Here is a 21,892-nt window from a genome sequence, read left to right on the forward strand (position 1 = left end):
TCACATAGCTGCCATTCCATGTACTCCGTCCACGGTGTTAATGAAACATCTTGAATAGCTGGTAACCAAACGTTCTCGCGTAACACAAAGTGCCGTCCCTCTCTTGTTGGTGTCTTGTTCTGAAGGACCCTTTTCCTAATAAATTAGCGTTGAAACCTCCTAATGCTTTGGAACACTTGAGTGGAGTTCAGCAGAACTCTCCAAAAGCATACAAAATTGTTGCGAGCGTGTACTGTTACTAGTGGACTAAGACAAGACTATGGCTTGCAATCATTCCTGTGAGAAACACTGAAGCAAAAAGTCTAGGTATGAATATTCCTGACGCCAGTCAACAACCATTATTTCATAGGACTATTTCTCCGAGGTGATTGCTCCCAGTTTCTCCAACATGTGATCCGCACATCCTCTGTTGACTGCATCAAAGCATCAGTGTGAGCTGTATTGGAAGAACATCACACTACTATGAAATTAACAGTAGTAGGAAGCAAGTTGACCAAAGGAGGACTAAGTTGCTGTAAATATACTACCCTTACCTGGTTGCACATGTTGCTCATCTCGTTGCAGAAACATGGCTGGCACCGCGGAAAGTTCCAAGTTCCAGGTTTACAAGTATCACAATGCTTTCCGACGATTCCTTCATGGCACCGACACAGTGTGGTTTCCGGATCGCACTGAAGACTGACGGAACCCTGAGGGTTACAGGCACAGTCTGTAGCGGGCAGGGAAAAGAAAACAGCAATGTGTTCGTTAAAAACAACAAGAATGGAACGGTCCGGGTCCCCTAAGTTTGAGAACTGCCCATAATAGCTTCTCTCTTGATACTTTAATTCCAATGCTCTGTTGGCCAGCAGAGCGCGAATATCAGAAAAACGAGAATGGTGGTGGCTCACTGATATATGACTGACAAAAAAACCAATCAGTATCACTTAAAATAGAACGAATAATATTTCAAAAAAAAGAAGAATCTCGTCTTGCAAATATAAATTTGAGGCGCGAATTTTAGCGTGGCGTTTTAGCCATTCAAGCATAATGATCTGTCATTTGGCTTGAGCTCTGGGCTCACAGATAACCATTTTTGTTTCTATCAATTTTTATACCAAAGCTTGGTCACATAATATTCATTTTGCTTCGTGTAGGTTGCTTTACCTGCCAGTCAGCTTGGTAGAGAATTCACCTCAGACAAAATGGTTTCCAAGGAGTCAGGATATTCCGCCTGTTACTTTCATCTTGAAAGGTAAAGCGATTCCATGACGAGGAGGACTACATAGGTTTCTCATTCTTACTGGTAATCATCAGCCTAAACAATCTTACTGTGTGTCTAAGTCGTATTCTTATGGCTGTCACTCATAGAAAAACGAGACAAAAGATGGGCGTTTTAGTCTATAGATCTTTAGACCAAAGCTTGTATTTTGTAGCCGCTGGCAATCTACTTAACTGTTTCCAGCAAATTCAATACTCAAAAACTGCACAAAACTCCGCTCGGTCCTTCTGTTTAACAAGAACCGAGTAATAAGTTGTATAATATGAAAACTTCTACAGTCAAAACACGGCGAAGTGGAACGGGTGCACGCTTAGGCGCTAGAGATAAACACACGACCGAAATGCGTCAGCTGTAATGATAGAGCCAGCATCCCGTCTATCTGGCCTCGGCTTACTGTACGTCTTAAAGGATACAGTGGCCGGAGATCAAGCAGGAATCCCAAAAGCAACACAACGGCAAACGGAGGCACAGAATCGCGCGCGCACGCACACAGAGCCATGACACCCATCACACATGCTGGACTCATGGGATTGCCAACTGATCTCAGAAACACATCATTCAGAAGATAACAGACCCAAATAACGTTGTACTTGACTTGCTTCCAATTGATTTTATAAATCCCACGGAAATCGAAAGTTGGATCATAACATCTTATTCCACGACGCTGCGTTATGACTTTAAACATCCCACACAAAAACTGCATGTTCGAGTTATCATTCTCCAAACTACCATGAACCTAATCCGGAGATGACCTATCAAAATAATATTTTGCTTTGGTTTCTGCGCCATTTGTAGCTTCTAAGTGGAGGGGAAATCCATTTGAGAGGTACACCAAATGCAAACTCTCACTAATGGGTGAATATGAGAATCTTACTGGTATTCTTCGTGAACAAGCATTTAACTTTCGATTGATGAGATATATTGCTTGTCAAAGGGAAATCGTAAGTTTCGCTAAAAAATCGATCCAAACAAGACTAATTAACTCAGTTGAAAAAGATAATAAAATGGTGATTTCTCATCAGAAATCTCCACATGAATATTGTTCTGTCACAGTTCGTAAGACCAATACTGGCTGGTGACGAAGAATGATAAGCCCTAATAAGGGTGGAAAATTTTACATTCCCTACATCATGAATGTTACCTCAAAAAACTCCATTAAATCGATAAAGAATTCGATTTTTTCCATCACCTTAAGCCTCAACGATACGTTGAATAAGGAGAAAGATGTACAAGATAAAGCAAGTTGTATAAGGTGTGTAAGTTGAACAGATGAGGACCGTCACAGTTCTCCCTCGTGAGGCAAATGCCTTGCAGAAAACAGTCACGCAGATTTACCTTTGCATCCTCTCGACCCGAACTCGTAGTGATAAGGCGCACAGCGATCACAACGTCTCCCCACCACACCTGGCTTACAGACACATTGGCCGGTCATCTTATCACAGACATCCGTTTCAGACCAGGTGGTATTACAAAGGCAACCTGTACCAAATGGAAAATGTGGGAGCTATTGAACATGTGAACATGTACGATTCACACATTGTGTTATGCATGTGACACGAGGATGCGTGACTGTCTAGGCACGTAAAAATGGCAGCTCAACAGTTGTGGAAAACCAGAAATACGGGCCACTCCATTAGCATGAAAAGATTGTAGATGCAGATGTCACTAGATCAATCCTACGGATATTTTCTCAGGAATACGGTGACTATTTGTTGCGATTTTAAGAAAAGGCTGACAACATTGGATTCTTTTTTAGTATGACTGATGGATTTAGATAATACCGGATTTAGAGTACTTGTTCCCGGGAATCCCGTTTGTTCTTGTGTAGGCTGGGCCCCGTATTCCCATAAATGGCATTGCAATCGGTGTTGTAGCATTTAGTTTGATTGATTGATATTCATGGATTTTGCGCAATCATGACGATGCATGAGAAGTTAAGTCATAAACTTCTCGCCAGATGTTTTCACATACCGTTTTTTTCAATCATGGACTGTGCCGTCGTTTGCCCTCATTCTAACGATTCTACCAACCGGGTCTTTGTTGGTCTGAACACATGTTGGGGCTCTTCTTTAGGTCAATCACAAAACGGTTCTGATCTGCATAGTCAAAACCAGATGAACTTCAGGTTGGCTTTATCGCAGCAAACGGACATGATGGATTCACGTAGAGGTAGACAATTTCTTCATCGGTTGGCCGGGTCTCCGATTACTGCTCAAGCATTCCTCTCTGAGTGAGTTGTCACCAGTGCTACGCTAAAAACCGAGATCCATGCCCGAAGTTATGCGGTTTGAATCATTCTTTAACATACCTTCGTGACCACGCTGGTTATCGACATCGATTTGTACGTTCATGTTTTCTCTTCCTAAATGACGTCTACGGAATTTGAAAGGAGCCTTCAAACTAGTGCCAATGCACACAAGTGATCTTTTTTCTTCCCGAAACTTTACAATGTATGTGCCCTGTAACACAAAACTACAAGGATTGCAAGCGGATGCACAGTTGCAACAATTTCATCACTTACGTTCAGCCACCGATCCCGTTTCGCGCCAGCTCACTCGCGGTAGACGGAAGTAGACCTCGCACTCTGGTGGTAGGCCTCTTCGGTCCTCGGTCCGTCCAGACAATATGTCCATCGCGAGTTCTCTATATACTTCACATCGGCGAGCTAGTCCGCTATCGTCCGTCGGTACCAAAACAATCTACGATAGACATATACCAAATAAACGGCCCTTTATCAAGACCACATCCAAAGGACTGATGATCCACTTCCGTTTTATAAACAGGGCCAAATTACAGTAAGGTCAGAATGAACAACACGCAGACAGTGGAAATTTGAAGACATTAGGTTGGCTGACAGCCATGGTTTATAATAAACAGTCTCCAACAATTTGCTGCGAGAGGAAAGTAGCATATAAACAAAGAGCTTTTAGCGTTCTGCCGTGAAACTTGACTACTTCAAGAACAACCAGACTGTGGACAGAGTGATTCACTCGCATTATATGCTCTAAACCGTCGCACTCAGTTGTGCACACCCGTTTTACCTACCCGATATCAGGAGTCCGGGGTATTGCTCATTTGCTAACTTGGATTCTCGTGTTTGGTAAGGACAATATCCTAGCCGTCCAAAACTACTTTCTCTGTAACATTTACATTCAACGTGAACAAAAACCGTTTTTTGGCCGTTGATGTATTCAACGAGTGGGTGACTCGGTTTCAAGCATTCCGTCACCGACTTCAAGAAGCGTTATCAGTGCGTAGCATTGTAGTTTTGCGTGGTCACAAAAAAGTCATAAAGGACCAATGGTCTACCTTACACTGATGATGACACTCTCACTGGTGACGGAGCGTTGGTGACTCAGCTCATCGAACAGACAAACGGTCATTTTTATAGTCAGATGTGCCTGCAAAACGTAAATTAACCGAAGTACTTCCTCTGCTATGGCAATCCTAAGCCGGTGGCCACTGGGTTCATACAAAAAAAGAGGGAAAATCCTACGAAATACACTCAGTTGATAATTGCATCGAAGTGCTCTGTCAAGGGATGATCCGCAATGATCACGCAATTTTCCCCGAGTATGTTGATCCGATCACCCCTTTTAAACTAAAGATGATGAAGTAAAATACTATGTAAGTGGCACGACTATCATTTTTGTGAAACCGCGTTTGGCTTAACCAAGGCTGTTAAATGTTTTCAAAGCCACACTTCGGTGAACCCTTGGAACAAACAACAATTGAGAAGAAGCACCACTGTCGTCCAGGTAGGCTACTGAAAGTTTAAGACTACTGCTTGAGAATTAAAATAACTTCGTTCGTACTGCTAAATAGACCCTAATCTTGCATTTCGTCCGACAGGGGGCTTGAGAGCCCACAATGGGAGTTCAGGTCAATGTGTTGATGATCTTCATTGATCTAGTTAGGACTTTAAACATACAATCCGTGATCGAACCTACACATAATCCGCACTAGACAAGTCGTCGAAAACACATGCTCACCAAGCATTTCTCTCAGTGTGTGAACAAACATTTTGATTCCCATGTAGAGATGAAAGAAATGTTTCAGTTCTTACAGTATTGCGCCAGAATTCGGAAAGTACTATGATACTGGTTATGCCAAAAGCAGTGCTCCCCTCAACTTCATTGGATGATCCGGCGACTTAGCCAGCTGTCGCTTTGTCCTCAATCAAGCAACAAAAACAGACGAATTATCACTATTTTCAATGCGCAACGTTTCTTTGACAGCCTTTCTTCATTGGAAAGAAATAAAATTCCACAATGAATTGCAAAGTTCAAACTCTCTGAGAAATAAGTTTCACACTGTGCTTAAAGGTCGCAAGTTTAGACTCACATCTGTGATGAGTATTTCCGTGTAAGGTCCACTTGGTTGGGATTCTGGCATAATTCGTAGCACAAGAGGTAGTCCCGCCTCAAGGCACACATCGGATATGATGATTTTGCTGGTATCTACGGTAAGTCAGAAGGTGAAGGTGTGAGTAACATCTCTCTGACAGAAAACTGTTATGGAAAGTCTATTTCAAATGGCTGGATTTGGGTTGGAATGATTTGCCACCCGAGTGGAACACCTCCCTTGTTTGCGATATTTAGAGCGGAGTTGCAAGTCAGTACGATTATTTTTTATCGTGGCAATGAACATCAGCGCTACCTAAATACGATCGATTAGGGAGCTCAATCCTCTTGCTGTTGGTGAACGTTTCTGGTTCCAACTGATCTCATGAAGAAAGCTACTTGTAATGTGACATTCATTAGTAGTAAATCCAGTTAGGGAATTATGATGGTCTGCAGCTGCAACTGGTTTGTCGTTCGACAACGAGAAAGTAGAAAGTTCATTCTTCGGTAAAGAAAATAAAAACAAAACATACTTGACAAACCATAATTACTAGGTTTCTTGAGTGCGGAGAGTGTACTGGAAACCAAAACGCCAAACTTTGAGGAAGAAAACGAATTACCGTTTACTACGCCTCTTACTTTAACAAGTCAGCTTATCAGACTTCCCTCTCAAACTTTTGGAGCAAAAGTACTTACGCAGCTGGGAGTTCATTAAGCAGCGAGGTAGGTGCCACGATGCAGAGTATATTCATCTTGCTGGTAAACACCTTTAGTTTACTTAATGCAAGCGTTTTGTTCTACCATTGGCAAATATCGATCTCTTGGGACGACGTCGGAAAGTATGCGTAGCACTAGTCCTGGCTTCGACTGAGCTGAAGAGTTTTGTTCATTTCTCTAAGACGTATGATTCAGTCTAGACCCCTTGGTTAGAGCTGATTCACTGCAGAGTTGGACTGTCAAACTGTCACTGGATTGTCTCTTAGTTTGATATACTTTCTAATAGACAGACAATATCTCTTCAGAAAGAGATGTTGGTTGCAAAAGATGTATACAAGAGTGAACGTTGTGAAATAAAACATATGGTGGAAATAAAACATACTCTCCATGGGTGGATTTTTTTCTGCAGGCGTTGTACCGATACTGACGAGGAAATCTACCATTTCACCAGTACAAAACATTAAACTGTGTGCAAATTGCAGTCGATTAATCTCGGAAATAATCTGACAAACCAAATTATCTCTAGTCAAGAAGATATGGGACTCTAATTGCGCAGGAAATTCTCCCTCCACTTGTCCCTTTGGAGCGGATATGTTGTACAGATAGGTTTCAGAGCGAGGACGTGAGCGGACAGGCTACTGTGTTTATTCTCTGCCTCAATGGGACGTGCTACCTGAAAATCTTTTTCCGCCTGATAATCGATGTATACCGAAATGTGTAGTCTGGGCTTACTAGTCATTCTGCTCATTCTCTTGTGTGACATCACAGGAAAGTCAAAGTTAGTCATCTGATTAAACGGGGCATTTTGATTCCTAGCAGGGTTGTGCTTGATATGCGGACGAGTTGACGAATTTCGAATGATATGATGTGTCTATAAGTAACCGCCCACCTTGGTATACATTGACAGTCTGGGAAGGGTTCTGACAACGCGTTGCTCCATGTTGATAGGGTTTCACAATGATTGTCCACTGATCTCCTTCTCCAAACTGAAACGGAGAAATAAAAGGTTCAATACCGATAACCTAGACTTATCAACCATTGAAATTTCAACGCTGAACAGTTCCTAGTCTTGCTGGTATGAATGGAAATTTCAGCATAAACGTTATTAGTCAGAGGGCTTTTTTGTTTCAAAAGACAGTAGAATTATTCCGCTTGCCAAGTTTATTCTGCACAGTATCTTCATTGAATTGCAGTACCGATGAGTAAACCATCCAGGCATTCGGCAGTTTCCTAAATTCAAAATGATCCGAATAAACGCGACAGTGACTTGACCAATAAAAAGGACTTCCCAGAATATACAAAGAATTGGCTTCTTACTTTTAACATTTATGCGAATTTTCCATTTTATTTGGTCGCCAGTCTGATGTCACCACAACTGTTTGAGCAAAGCAGCGAGGGATTAGCAGATCAAAGTGAAAACCGTTCTGCTATTGGAAATATACCCAATCGATATGGTTACCTAGTGTCGCGATCGGTCTACAATACTATACGATATTTCGCCACATATTCTTGTCGGTGCACAAGGTACGACTGACTCATGGGCATGGCATGACTGTTCAGAAGATTGGCAACTGAACGAAATTTTGGGACACGTTACTAACAGTTCGCATAAAGTAAGGGTTTGTATCCACACTCGACCTCCACAGAAGCTGTCAGACGTCTTCATTGAGTCTCATTCTGCTGAATGCTGTGAATATCATCTTGGCCGTGGACAGATGATTATTTTATTTTGGGCCACCGCGGTCCCTTGAATGACTACAAGATTGTAACAACAATAGTATAGTCACCAAACTTTAGCAATTGCAAGAGCTACAGCAGCAAATCGTGTGCTAGTTTTGTCTCAGGATGTTCACACCGCGGCATGCGGAACGGTGCAGACCATCAACTTCACAAGTTTGGTCACCATGAACAAGGTAATGAAAGACTAGCTCATTCTTGTACAGATACCTGCGTAAGTCAACCCTATTTTCTCTCGGAAGAATTAGTCGAATACGAGGAGTAGAACAACCCTTACCTGTCCTGTGAACATAAGCACGTGGTGTATTTCGATTCTGTGGTTGTTTAGACATCATAACGTACCCTGGCGCGACCACTTGCTAGCGTCAACCTGAGGCAAAACAGATCGATTTGGTGTGGTGAACGTTCATCTATGGGTCGCTCTTCATTGTCTGCGTCAATAATTTCACAGCGCCTCCATCTTTGAGAAGCTTAAACCAAAATACCCACAGGTTCACAAGAAGAAATAAGTGGTGAATGCCAGTGGGTGAAAACCTTACGACAAGTGGAGACGCAACAACACTTATAGCGGGGCCGTCTTTTTTGTACTTTATAGGCCTCAGTGAAATGTCTGTAGGTGTTATAGGAATTCTAAAGCTAAATTCAGTTAAATGGAGTTCACAGACTGTCGGTGATTTATCTAGATAACTTACTGTGCCCCTCACCAATCTAACTACTCTCTAAGACAAAATGACTCCCCAAAATGATGATCTGAGTTGATTTTATGCCCTTTCGAAAAAAAATCCATCCCGAACAACCTTTTGACAAAACTAACCTAAGTATCAGCATACAGTTCACAGGATACCACTGAAGTGTTTCTGATCAACTCACTTGTTTTGGGTCCACGTCCAACACAATGACAAATCGTCCCTCGCCTTTTGGACCATCAACTGTTATCTCCTTCTCCGCGCTGCCGTCAATAATTTCAGTTGGAGGTACAACATAATACCCATCCTCTACTTGGGCACAATCACGTCCTGTGAAGCCAACTTTGCATTCACATTGACCAGTGGCCCGGTTACAATTGGGGTTCTTTGCACCAAGCTGACTGCAGGCACATTCTTGACAGCCGAGCGGGGCCAGAGTCAGGTTGAAGTAGCCTTCCTATGAGGAGGAAATGACAGCTTGGTGTCGTTACTCAAAATATAGCAGACGTGAATTTCGAAAGTTGATTACGATTTTCTTTGATTATTGGAAATACCTGTGAGTGGTATTTAGGTGATTTAGCCAACCGACGTGCAACAGCTTTAAACTTTAATTTTAGTGTAACTATCATCATCTGTTAACGACGTTCGAGATTTATTTCAGATACTAATAAGGTATTCTCCATCTATGTTGTATTCGACTGCACAAGTGACCATGAAGAGATTCATGTCTACGGAATAACCATGTTCTCAAATAGCGCGTTGATCTCCTATTAGAAAGAGAAACAAAGAGAAACTCCAAGATTTCGACAGACAGGTTGTTCATTGCGTGGCTCCACCTTGTCGCGTGTTGTTCAATATTTACGTTTTAATTTCAATGCTCGGATGTATCAGACCGGCTGCCAATAAATCGACCCAACACAGTTTTGTCGCAATACGCTGATATTGTATGGTCGAAAGATCTTACTAGATACCTAAATCAGTACAACCCGCATGTGAATCCCTCAGTTAGATTGACCAGGCTTTTATTGTTGAAAACCGAATATATCAGTTCAAGGATCATGTAACATAGAGAAAGGTAGCTCGTACTTTAGGTTGCCAAGTTTGCCACCTTGGTGGCACCCCTCCGCCCCCTCCCCGGGTTCGCGTCTAACGACCCATAGTTTCATAAGCCTACCAATCTGCCAGATTTCCAGTAGAATATAGCGATCTAACAATACAGAATTTCAAACAGACCAGAGAATTCCTCGTGCGTTTTCTCGACTTCAACGGGTGCCAAAGAAAGCGGCATCCAATGTGAATTACTTGTGTGACAATGGCTATTAATTGTTTGTGACAGGTGAACATTAGCCTATACTGTGTTGCCGTTTTCTTATTCAAGACGTACAAAGCTAACTCGGGTGAACTGACAGTGGTTTATCACATTTAGCGTTTAAAATCTGAAAACAGATATTTGGAATATCCGTGTTTCTGGTGATCCCACTGCCCGTTCGAGGGAACTCGTCATTTGCGATGGGTTTTAGCATGAATTCCGCCCTTTTATAAAGCCAATTGTACCCACACAATTTTGAAACACATGTTCGAATATTTTATGGAACCAGCTGGCGACAGCAACGTAAAACCGGTGTTTAGGTGGTGCGCGAATGTGGAAATACCCTTTATAACGGTATGCTGATTGCAGATTACCATAAGGCGGTGATCATGCAAGCAGACTCCACAGTAAAGAAACAGGGTATAAAACATCCTGAGTTATAAGTATCTCAATAGGACTATCCAGTCCCGTCAACCACAACCACCAGCGGCGCTCTCCAGGTTATGCAGACAGTGACGTTCTCTTTTCAGGGTAGGTTGGATGGCCTGTTAACACAGCTTTGTGGTCTGACATAAAGTCCAACCAAGTTGTGTTTTGCATTGGGTCGATTCCTTGTGCTGCTTTTGTTTTACATCACACGAGAAATCGCAGTTCGGTGGTAAGGAGACAAGACTCATTTGATGAAGCACTTCGGTGTCCCCTACTCATGTTAACTTACAACAATGCAATGTCTGGCTTAACAAGACTCCAAGGGTCATCGCTGTGAGACTGTGCCAACAATTTAGATGTGTGTAATGGTGGTGGCAGATCTAGGTATACTTTAGGGAACAGTATAGGTGAATTGACAATACCGGAGCCTTACTAAGGCTATTCCTCGAATGCTGAAGAAGTTCAATCAATTAAAGAGGATGTGCTTCTGTTCTATTGATCATGGGAGTCTTAGAACAGGTGACGAACCTTCTCAGCTTTGGAGCAAAAGGGAGGGTTTGATTGACATTTGATGAAGTCATTCAATTTATGCTTCCCTAATCGCACGTACAACCATGCAGCACAGCTGTGTAAATAAAAAAACAGCTACACGCATTACTGCAAACCATACAAAGTTAAATTTTTGCTGACAGTCTCAACTAAACCTACAGAAGTGATTTAGCTTGACGAAGTGAATCCACTGTGCCTAGTGAAGGTTATTATAGGATTAACACTGTTAACAACAGGCATAGTTTACCTTACAATGAAAAATGATTGTAGTCCGTGGAAACAACTATTACTCAACCGTAGTCCCCTAACCAGCGCCTTTTTCGAGTTATACTTTCTCCATCATTAACCAACTTGATTGTCAACCGAATTATCTGACGCTTTACTCTCTTCCACCTTGGCCACATCATACTCCATCCTCATTGTAATATGCTCTTTAAAGTTGACTGTTGAGTTTTGATGACCAAGGTTGAAACCAAACTCACTTAGACCCCAACTAACTTGGGCCAAACACTCACCAGGCATTGGTCACAATTTGGTCCGCCGACAAACCGTTTACATGTGCACAAACCCGTGTACGGGTCACAGCCTCCGTTGTCAAGCGTACCCATCATGTTGCACGTGCAAGCTGAAAAAAAACCGTTCCACGTATGTGTAAGTTTCCCGGTAAGAGCAGGGCATTAACTACCAAAGTATATTTTTGTTAGCCCAAACAGCCACTAACCGCCTCATGACTTTTCGGCTGAACCTACAGAGTTTTCGAAACCCTGATATCTGTCGCCGGTGACTGCCAATAGAGTGCGCCGAAATCCTTAGCTCAATCAAACGTATCATTTCGTTCAGGCCGCATGTACTCAGATTTTTCTTTTCAATATCTTTCGAGTTTGTTTACCGTTTCGCGCTAATGATACAATTTTTAGCCATCCATTTAAACAGTGGCGGGGAACATCAGTGGTTGCGAAGGACTTTACATTATACATTGAACCATACATTCTAGTTCAACCAGTCCGAACGTTGCAGGCTGAAAATATGACAGCACCTATATGTGCTCATGAAGCGAAGTTGGATACGTATGGGTAGCATTGTTTTCCATCGCTTAGTTGGCTCGTAATCCCGCTCCGTAAACAAAGCAGAATCTTAACGCTCGGATGCGTTTGCATGATAACCAGTCAGTTGACAGAAAACATAAAATTTCCCCCAAGTAAATCACATTAAGATACATCAAGGGCACAGAGGAACGTCGTCTGTTAATCTGCTTGGAACAGAAACGTTGAATTACTTTGAAGTTAAGGCTCATGTGTGACAAGGATGAACTCAACAATGGTAGGACACTCAGTAAGCGAGAGACTGTAAATTCAATCCCAGTATCTGTCTGTGTATTCATGATACTTTAGTTCACATTCAAGATAATCTACATCGAAATCAACATCGACTTCGTGAAGCGGGACTCAGGTTCAAAAAGTTCCGTTTGAGAGTGCTGAATCATACCACGTGTTTTTCGCAGGCACTACACTAACATCGTGAAAATTCGCATACATCTTCAGGGAATATCAAACTAGTGCGAGGGGAAAACCACTTCAGTTTGGAAGAAATTATACCCAAGCGGTATCGCCCAATCGGCTGAAAGTGATAGTTATTTTTGTCTCGAAATATTCGATTTGCTAACTGAACTCAGTCAAACCACGTGCACTTCGGGACTTAAAAAAAAACTGAATTTCGAATAGATTCAGAGAACTGGCAAGAAGATCGATGATATTCGAGAAGGGGATCGCAGCACTTTGAGCCCACTGCTGCAAAGACATCGAGAGCTTTAAAAGCAATGCCGGCAGCAGTATGTACTCGCTTCATTCTGTTTATATTACGCGGATACCCAAAGCCTACAATTACGGTGTAATAAGAGACCAGAAAGGTCTTGTAAGTTAAACAGTACAACGTTTAGTAGTCTGTGTGTGGTGCGGATGGCAAAATCTATTTGAATTGACCTGATCAAAACACCACATAAGCAACCGGTCTAATAATACTGAGAAAACGTTGAAGAATGATACCTCGAGCTACCAGTTGTGACTGCCGTGAGTTCAGGCTTCAATCTGAAGTAAACTTATAGAGGTTATCTTATGCATCTCAAGGAGGACGGTCATGTTGTGTTGTGTTATCAACCAGAAAGACAATTTCAACACTCACGTTCACATCCTTCAGGATTTGAAGCCTGGAAGTTCCAATATCCAACTTTACATCGATCGCATTTCTCACCGCCAACGTTCTTTTTGCACAAGCATCTTCCGGCCACACTGTTCTGCTCTGGAATCGTATACTGCTGGCAAAACCCAGCATACAAAGCACCGTCGGTGTGACAGTTACAAGCTGCGGGAAGAGATTAATGAACAGGCGTATCACATATTCGGGTGTATTACCCAGTTGTTTTTACAGGCCTGAACAGGGAAACTCAGGACTTACGCTGACAGGTCATTGAATGGTTGATCGGATAGTCTGGGTGACGGTAAAAATTTTGTTGACAGTATTCACAGTTGACTCCCTCGGTGTTATGCATACATCCATGACAGTTGCCACCGGAAACGTTTCCAGAACTTGCATACAAGATTGGATTGAAAAAGCAGGCGGTTGCGTGGCCATTACATTCACATTCTGTGGAAGAGAAAGAATATCACCAAGGAAAATGGAAAGCATTCCGTTTACTTTGCACTTTAGGGAGAAGGGGTGGAACAAAAATGTGAACCCTGGTCGATTTGTCGGGTACTCAGTTTTAAGCCGTTCAGCCAAAGTTTTCCACGGCAGGAATTTTATTCTAAGTTATCTGAACATCTTTGAAAAGTGTTGTGTGAGGAAGGAACCCGAAAGTCTGACGAAAATCTAAGGGAGACCCAAATAGTTCTGATGTGATGAGCATAAAGTAGTGTGGAGCAATCTTGAATGTTACACCATAAGAGTATGAAACGCGACGAAGTACTGAACGAAATTTGCTTGAAGTTTCTGACTGTTGCTAGTTGGAATCACCGAACCTCGCGTATGGGACAGAGCGATTGGAGCAACCCTTCCATAAGAAGTAGACCTTATCTGTCCAAAGATATTCATAGGTAAACCTGAAATGACTTCATTGAAAAGAAACTGCTGCTGATGATAACGATGCATTTCTAGCTAAAACGTTTCAAGGCATGCTTTGGTTGTCGAGATGTTGTAAGAGCATTATTCCTTCATTGTCTTCCTCAGACGCACAGGAAAAAAACCGTAATCATTTACGTAACACTACACCTAGACCTTCGACTCCATTGCGAAACGAACTTATGTTTTCCATCTGACGTCTGGTCGTTATGGTCAGTAAGCGACGGGTTTTTCTGGGGCAACCGGAAGTTGGGGAAAGTGATCGGAGGTAGCGGATAGTTACATACATCGTCGCTGTATCAGTTCCTTAATTTTGCTGTTGTTATCACGCTCTGCCGATAAGATCAGCTCAGCTATTTCAAACCGGTGCATTCCAGAGAGAGAGAGAGTTCAGTTGGCCCACCGGCGACGTGCGAACCGGATAAAAATTCGAATCAAATGTCAATTCTGTCTGAAATATTAAAAAAGCTAAAGTGTAGAAACTATGATAGAGTAATACACATCAACAACCACTTATGAATGGCCCAGTACCGAGTATGACATCAATCTACTGATCTTCTTATCCGGTGTAAATATTGTTAAGACAGCCGCATCCTAGGGAGGAGGTTGAGAGATGTCTGCGAATAATTCGACGCATAACGTCGAAGCCACAGATTCTGAAGGAATTTCAAGCAAGAGTGTTATTATTTCTGCTATTTATATGCGATAAAGTGAAGACTTTAACGATAATTATGAAGCTTAAGTGCATTACAACGTCCCCTTCAATGGATGAAAATTTTGCCAAGAATTGCGTCTGAGATAACACCGAAGTGAGCTGTAGTTGCGTGCAGACAAAATTAATGGACCCAGAAGTTAGAAACAATTGTGGGACCACCAAAAGGGGCCAATCAGAAGTGATCTATTTGAGGGATACCAACTAAATTTGATGTCTGTTTCACTCACTTTCACAAGCGTTCGGTGAATCTTTTGTAGCGGGCCTCCAAGGTTTGTTCCAGTAGAAATCCTCGCATGTTTCACAGTTTTCTCCTGCAGTATGGTGAGTACACTCACAGACTCCGTATACCTAAAATTTAGTTGACAAAATTGATGAACACGTTCCAGTTAGTACAATCTATAGAAGTTGGTTGGATTCACCAACTGAATAGACTATTTATCACTGATAATACTGGCTTGGGCACGGATGATACTGGTCACTGGCTTTGATTTCCACGTGCTATCTGACTGCACGATAAGCGAAGGACCGACCACCGAGTAAGCCAAATATACTGGACACTAATTCGCGTACTGTAATATTTGTTAGTAGTACGGTTTAGTTGAACAAATCTCTCGAGGTGGAAGTGATATTTCACGTAACTGGGGCTGCCATAAACGCTACATTTGCAACACAAATCATCGCAACGAATTACTTTCTCTGGCTTGATGATCTCAGCTGTGGATTTCGGTTTGCATTGCTTCGCATGCCCAAAGCATGTGCAACGTCCCCAAACGTTCCACTCATACAGTGCATAATAGTACTTCCGGCGTATAAGGGAGGAATCATCAACGTTCATGTCACCTGAAATAACAAAAGGTAAGAATGCCGTAGGCTTTTGACAGAAATAGAAGAACAGCGACAAGTGTAAACCTTCCACCAATGATTTCTTTCACATCTCTTAAAGTACTCTGCTAGTAGTCAACTGTAGCAGACGGATGATGTAATATCATGCCAACCCAGTGCCGAGGTAGACATGTCCGGTCTTGGAATGTTCTCAAAGGCTACGTACCTCTTAACTACCATAATTTGTGTATTAAAACTACAAGAGACACAATTGGCAGAGGGGTGCGGTACATAATCAGTCAATGACGGCGTTCCAGACTGGTTCAAGGGGAGTAATTACCGACCAAAGGTTAAAAGTGTAGAATCATTCTGTTTTACAAGTTTTTGGATTGACTTCAAGTGATGATACAGCAAACAGATGAAGGAGGGACAAGCGTAAAGTCCCCTTCCACAGTTCCTTCAGACGTTGACCTTAGCGGATTGTGGATTTTCCTGTTTATATTACAGTCGTTCAGCGACGTACAGAACCAAACTGAACAACACTAGCGAGATGAACGAGCAAATCTGACTTGCCTACAGCATTCAGCTATGAATCTGCATTCTTGATAGTTTCCGTTCTATGTCTTCTGCACTGGACTGCCTTCAGTAATCAGTCATGCTACTGCAACACCACATCTATATCCTCTTGTTTGGGTAGAAACGTGACATTGTATTAGATTTAAGATCGTCTTTATCCCGGATGTGCTTCCATATGGTTGTTGCATGACATCATATTGCATCGACAAACGCGATGACTAAAGGCTGACCTAACCCTGCTTACGTGATTTGCGTGGAGTATACTACTGATCTCCGTCATCAGACTATTTAAAAGCGAAAAACTTCATGCAAGATTGGGTTTATCCTTAGAATCATCTTTCGAGGTACAGACTGAAATCCTCATACAAAAAACCTCCCGGGGTACATCAACACGCTTCGGGGTGTGAATTTTTTATGAACTGGTTAAAGCTACCAATTTAGCTGAGCCTTTTAACTTCCCTGACAAGAATCTTGAAAAAGTGACGTGGAAGTAGAAAGACTGTACTCAGAGCGTATAAACCATTTGGTTTACGATGGTAGTGTAGGTTCCCTAGAGACGTCACAAAGCATGCTTTGGATTACCAATACGAAGTGGTACAAGGTTAACTATAGTTGAAGCCTTACGTAAGCTTTTCTGATTGATCAAACACACGACAGAATTCGACGGGTCTCACTGATCAGTCTACTGAAAACTACGACTTAACATCGTAGTCCGTAGAATTCGAAACTATCTTTTCCACTCCGTTACCGAGTGCGGACTGAAGTGCTGTAAACACGGTAGATCCCACCTAAATGTACAAGGTGTATCAAGATGTTTGAGAATAATGATATCACAGTAGCCAGATTTGCCAAACCCCCAAGAGGCCGGAATAACGAGATGCAATGTTGGTTTCAAAGACGGGCTCAAAGGAATCAATGCGGTCATTCTTATTCTTCTCTCGGCTTCCGAAGAGCAAAAAGCCTATTTTTCAATGGATTGACTCTGTTTTTGCATCAAAAAAGATAGACATCACATAAGCGCTGCTCTCATTACAATTTCCAGATGATTTGCACAGATGATGCGGACTGTAAATTGGCTTGGCTTGTTAGTTTTGATAACTTTATTCCCAGTCACCTTCATAGTACGGGATTTTGACTGACAGATTTACTCAACTGGAAATTTGTCTCGAACGATGGATAAGCCACTGATAGTCCAAAGGGTGTCCTACTTTGGCCACAATTTTCAAATGCCAGCCTCTTCTACCTAAACTCATGTTCCCGTAAGGAAGCCTGGGCAAGGTTAAATCGTGCCTAACCACCAGCAAAGGAGTAAGCCATAGTGAGGAAATTCATTCGCATCAATAACTGTCATTTTCGTGAATGTGAATCATGGAATGGCATGTAGTCAGAGATTCAATGATGTGGTCCGGTGGCCTACATAATGAAGTTTCCATATCCTGACGGCTGAACTGTTTTCCCACATCTCACAGCACTTGCCTGTAACATGTCTGGCACTATCAGTGGTGTTGTACATCAGTGCTCCACGACACACATTTATCCTCACGCAATTCACTGATCACCAGTCAGTAAAACGCTGGCGATCAAAATTGACCGCCAGTTTACAAAGTGTGCGTGTTTCGTTGTTGTTGTTGATGATGATGATGACGAAGGCGATTATTATTATGAAAGCTCCGAGAGTAAAGACAACTGGATGACGAAGGCGTGTATTCTACGATTTATGTCCAGTTTGGGCTCAAGTAGAACATGAGGTTGGTGGAAACTCAATGATATAGTGAGTACGAAGAATGGTGAAAAGAGTGGAGCTTTTGGTAACCCTACAAGTAGTTTGCATTCGATAAAATGAGGCATCGAATATCATAACAACTGAAGCGTGCAACAAGGTTTGTGCAGCGCATTCAACTTCTCATTATCTCAAAAGGAAACTTCCGTTGGGTCCCTCATTAACATCACTGTAAATCGCCAACAAAAGAACATTCTTCGGAGTACGAATATTCCCCTCAATGTGCCGGATGTTATCTGGCCCACGCTAACCAAACAGTTCAAAAACTGTTGACGGAAATGAATACAGTATTAAGCTTCAGAGGCTCGATCGATGTGGTTAAAATTCCTTATCAGGAATTCGTGGGCGACGAAAGAGGCAACCAGAGTGAACCTGTTTGTCATAGGAAATAAATGCTCATTTTCTGAAACACAGCATATCTCCTCCATCCATTCAAGAAACGGGCGGTTCGTTTCGTCGCCACATTTTACTTAGTGATGGTGTGGGAGTGGGTGTAACATGTCCGGTGACTAAGAGCTCCACGGCTGGTTGCAGTGATAAAACCACAAGTTTCACAGTTCACCTTGCACGTATCAGTACATGACGGCAACTAGTGTATGAGGAAGTAAAAACCCTGGAAACACACCAGCCGCATTGGTATTCTTCTTTTCCCCGCAGGTATCTTTTCTCGCAGGTACTCGGCACTCGAACCAATGGACCACATGCTAAACCTAATCTTTGTCCTGCAGCCAAAAGTTCTGGAGTTACCCTGTTGCCAACATCAACGATACTGGACCTTACGTCTTTGTTTAGCAATTTGACTTGACAAATACCAAAAGGATAGCTGAATGGAACATTTGCTTGCGCACCACATCGCAAGTCTGGACAATAAACTCACTCTTTTTTTATTTTAGTTAGATGTGCACAAGCATGAGGGTAGCTGAGCATACTTGTACGCGCATTACCAGTGTTCGGTGTGCTATGAACGAAAGTGAACCAAATCCGGAGACGTTTGGCTGCTAGCAGCGGTCATTCAGCTCTGCAACCCTCCTCTTATTTGGAACTGTAGCACAGTGTGTTTTGAAATCGGGTCAGTACAATGCTTCACTTTTTATGGGGCCTATTTTGACCCTAAAACTGAATGCTTTCGACTCGAGTACAAGGATATCCACTCTCGTGTGCGCTTGGGCGTCACAAGTGTCTATGCCAAATATGCATCGGTTTTTATACTGGGTGAACATGACTCATCGACCTGTCCATGACTGTTGGATCGTGTAGTAAAGCTATGGAGAATGACATTACTGACTCACTGACTCACTGACAGACAGTCCACAGTCCCGTAAAAGAATGAGCTCGTGAAAGCACGGTCACTGTTTAAACGTAATGCACTGATCATAAGGTTGCTGAATATTCTTCGACAGCCGACGACCGGCTTTGCCTTTCTTGGGGCTTATCAGGTAGGCGCAGTCCCCGCGTTTCCGTCAACCTTATGTCCCACTTGAAACCAAATTGAACGATATTAGCGAAATACATTCATGTGCAAACGAATCTGGTCTTGTGAGACACTCACCTGGAACCCAGATGAATCTCTCGTTTGTAATTTTTCTAAGCAACTGAATCTGCTGCACCAGGTCGCCTCATGTTTCAGTTGGTGCGATACTCGAGATGTCACGATACAAATGTATTCGTAATGCACTACTCGTTGGCTGTCAAAGAATTTCCAGCAACCTCATGAGTAGTGTATTACGTCTAAAGATGCACCGCGATATCTCGAATATCGTACCAAATGGAACATGAGGCGGGCTGGTGCAGCACTATTAATTGCTTAGGAACACCATGAACAAGAGATCCAGCTGGATTCCAAATGAGTCTCTCGCGAAACCAAATTTGGCTGCAAATGAGTGCATTCCACAATCACTGCCATTCGAACAGCAAATGCCTCTACGACATCCGTTCCTATTCTGCATTAGGTGCACCTATTGCTAAGATTACCAAAGTATTTCTTTCTATAGTACCTGAGAGACATGCAGTAGGGTTCTCTAACTGGCATGCTCTTGTTTCGTGATAGAATCGAAGGAACATCGTAACCTGTAGTCTTGATCAGTCCCTGTTGCAGGTGGTCGAACTCGGCTTCGTTTTTGTAAGCGTGACGTAAGACTAGTAAAGTTGACCGACCCACTTCACTTTTTTCAACCTTCTGTTTGGTATTTACGTACAGCCTATTTGACACTAGTATAATTTCACGTGACAGCCTCACATGTTGCAAATGTGACTCATTCGTCCCGTGTAAAAAGGTAACTTCAAAAAACCTACACTACCGATACTAGGCTCCTTAAAAAAAGTTTCTCATAAATTCTAGCTAGACCAATGGTCACCACAGAGCTGTCTTCGGAACTCGAAGTGTTCTGCATTCAACTCAGTGTGATAATACCTACTTTTCAGTTATATGAGTCGTCATTATTAAGTCACTGTGGGGTTCCACCACTTACGCGTATTTCATGACTCACCAGTCATTCATTTCTACCGCTTCAAAGTGAGCTTCGCGGTTTCCAATGTATCACATATCTGTTCTTTGAATGACAGCACAAGCACACCTAGCATCACTGACCAACCGTTTCGATTGCAAGCCTACACAGGCAATAATACCAAGGATAGCAACCTGCATTTGAATGAAACCAGCTGTTTGCTTGTGGTAAATGAGTCAGTTTTGCTTCACGTGCAGCCATCCTAAAAGCGAGCGGCTAAGTCGATGACAGACTCGGGCCGCGGTAACTCAAAAACTACGAATATCAAAATTAGACAAATCTTCCTGTACGAGAAAAGGGAAACCACAGAAGCTTTTTCCGCAACAAACTTTTAGGGCTCAAAAACAGTCTATTTAGATGGAGGTTCAAATAGTATGAAGATACGCAGTCGTACAAGCACTAATTCATCCCGACTCACAGTTTCCTCAGAGTATACTAAACCTACAATACCTTGACGCGGTTATGACGCCCACCAGAATGATGATAGGCGTTGTCTGTTAACGTAATTGAATAGAACAGTTGATGGACAAGCACTGTTAGATTCATTCCATCACCAGCATTTCATTTTCCACGGCTACCCGTGTGGACTAGCATGCGACAGAAGTTTTTGCTTTTCGTTCACACACACGGAAACAAACCTCTATTATGAATTCCCTGGGAATAAGATTGATATTCTTACTACCCGAAGCTCAATGTAGGCTCAGTTCAATGTCCTTGGCTACTACTTGCGAACTTCCAACCATAATCGTTATGGAATTTCCTCATTGTCTGAATTCCAGAATTTGAACTGCCACTTGGAAAACCGAGAATTAATCTGGCGGTACACATACTTGATTGCCCATTTCCCCTTTCTACACCTTTGCCATGGGCAGCCAGGTTGAACCTCATTGTCACAACAAAAGAAAGTGTTATATTCTATACGTTACACACTACTAATAAGGTCACTGAATGCTCTCTGACAACCCACGACCGATTTCGTCCTTTTTGGTTGTCACCAGGTTGGCGCAGCCCCAGGGCTCCCGCAAACATTATTTTCCACTTCAACCCAAATTAGACAGATTTCAAGAAATGCACTCACTTGTACACGAATTTGGTTCTCGACAGGAGACTTAATTTAATCCAGCTGAATCTCGTTTATGATGGTCCACCTCAACTGAATATGACGCACCAGGCCGTCTCACGTCTCATTTGGTGCGATATTCGAGATATTTCAATACTTTATTGTCTAGACGTAACACATAGCTCACAAGGTTGCTGAAAACTCTGCGACAGCGCACGAACGGTTTCGCAAATGAAAGCATTTGTCAAAACGTATCTACAATTTTGGCAAGTGAATGGTGTGTTCCATCA

The 21,892-nt window shown here is 42.5% G+C and overlaps 1 protein-coding gene across 1 annotated transcript in view; it reads right to left on the minus strand.

Annotated features, from left to right (window-relative positions):
* Positions 1–21,892, minus strand: part of T265_11551 (hypothetical protein) — a gene marked incomplete at both ends in the record, with an annotated part of 63,164 nt that overhangs the window by 27,176 nt on the left and 14,096 nt on the right. Inside the window, 11 exons of the mRNA XM_009178231.1 lie at positions 534–709; positions 2,597–2,740; positions 3,783–3,960; positions 5,606–5,721; positions 7,211–7,307; positions 8,929–9,201; positions 11,547–11,656; positions 13,210–13,389; positions 13,483–13,671; positions 15,088–15,208; positions 15,552–15,700. Of these exons, the coding sequence (XP_009176495.1) occupies positions 534–709; positions 2,597–2,740; positions 3,783–3,960; positions 5,606–5,721; positions 7,211–7,307; positions 8,929–9,201; positions 11,547–11,656; positions 13,210–13,389; positions 13,483–13,671; positions 15,088–15,208; positions 15,552–15,700 (1,733 nt within the window). The remainder of the gene's footprint in view (positions 1–533; positions 710–2,596; positions 2,741–3,782; positions 3,961–5,605; positions 5,722–7,210; positions 7,308–8,928; positions 9,202–11,546; positions 11,657–13,209; positions 13,390–13,482; positions 13,672–15,087; positions 15,209–15,551; positions 15,701–21,892) is intronic.

Source organism: Opisthorchis viverrini (assembly GCF_000715545.1).
Source record: "Opisthorchis viverrini unplaced genomic scaffold opera_v5_516, whole genome shotgun sequence".
Taxonomy (NCBI): Eukaryota; Metazoa; Platyhelminthes; class Trematoda; order Opisthorchiida; family Opisthorchiidae; genus Opisthorchis; species Opisthorchis viverrini.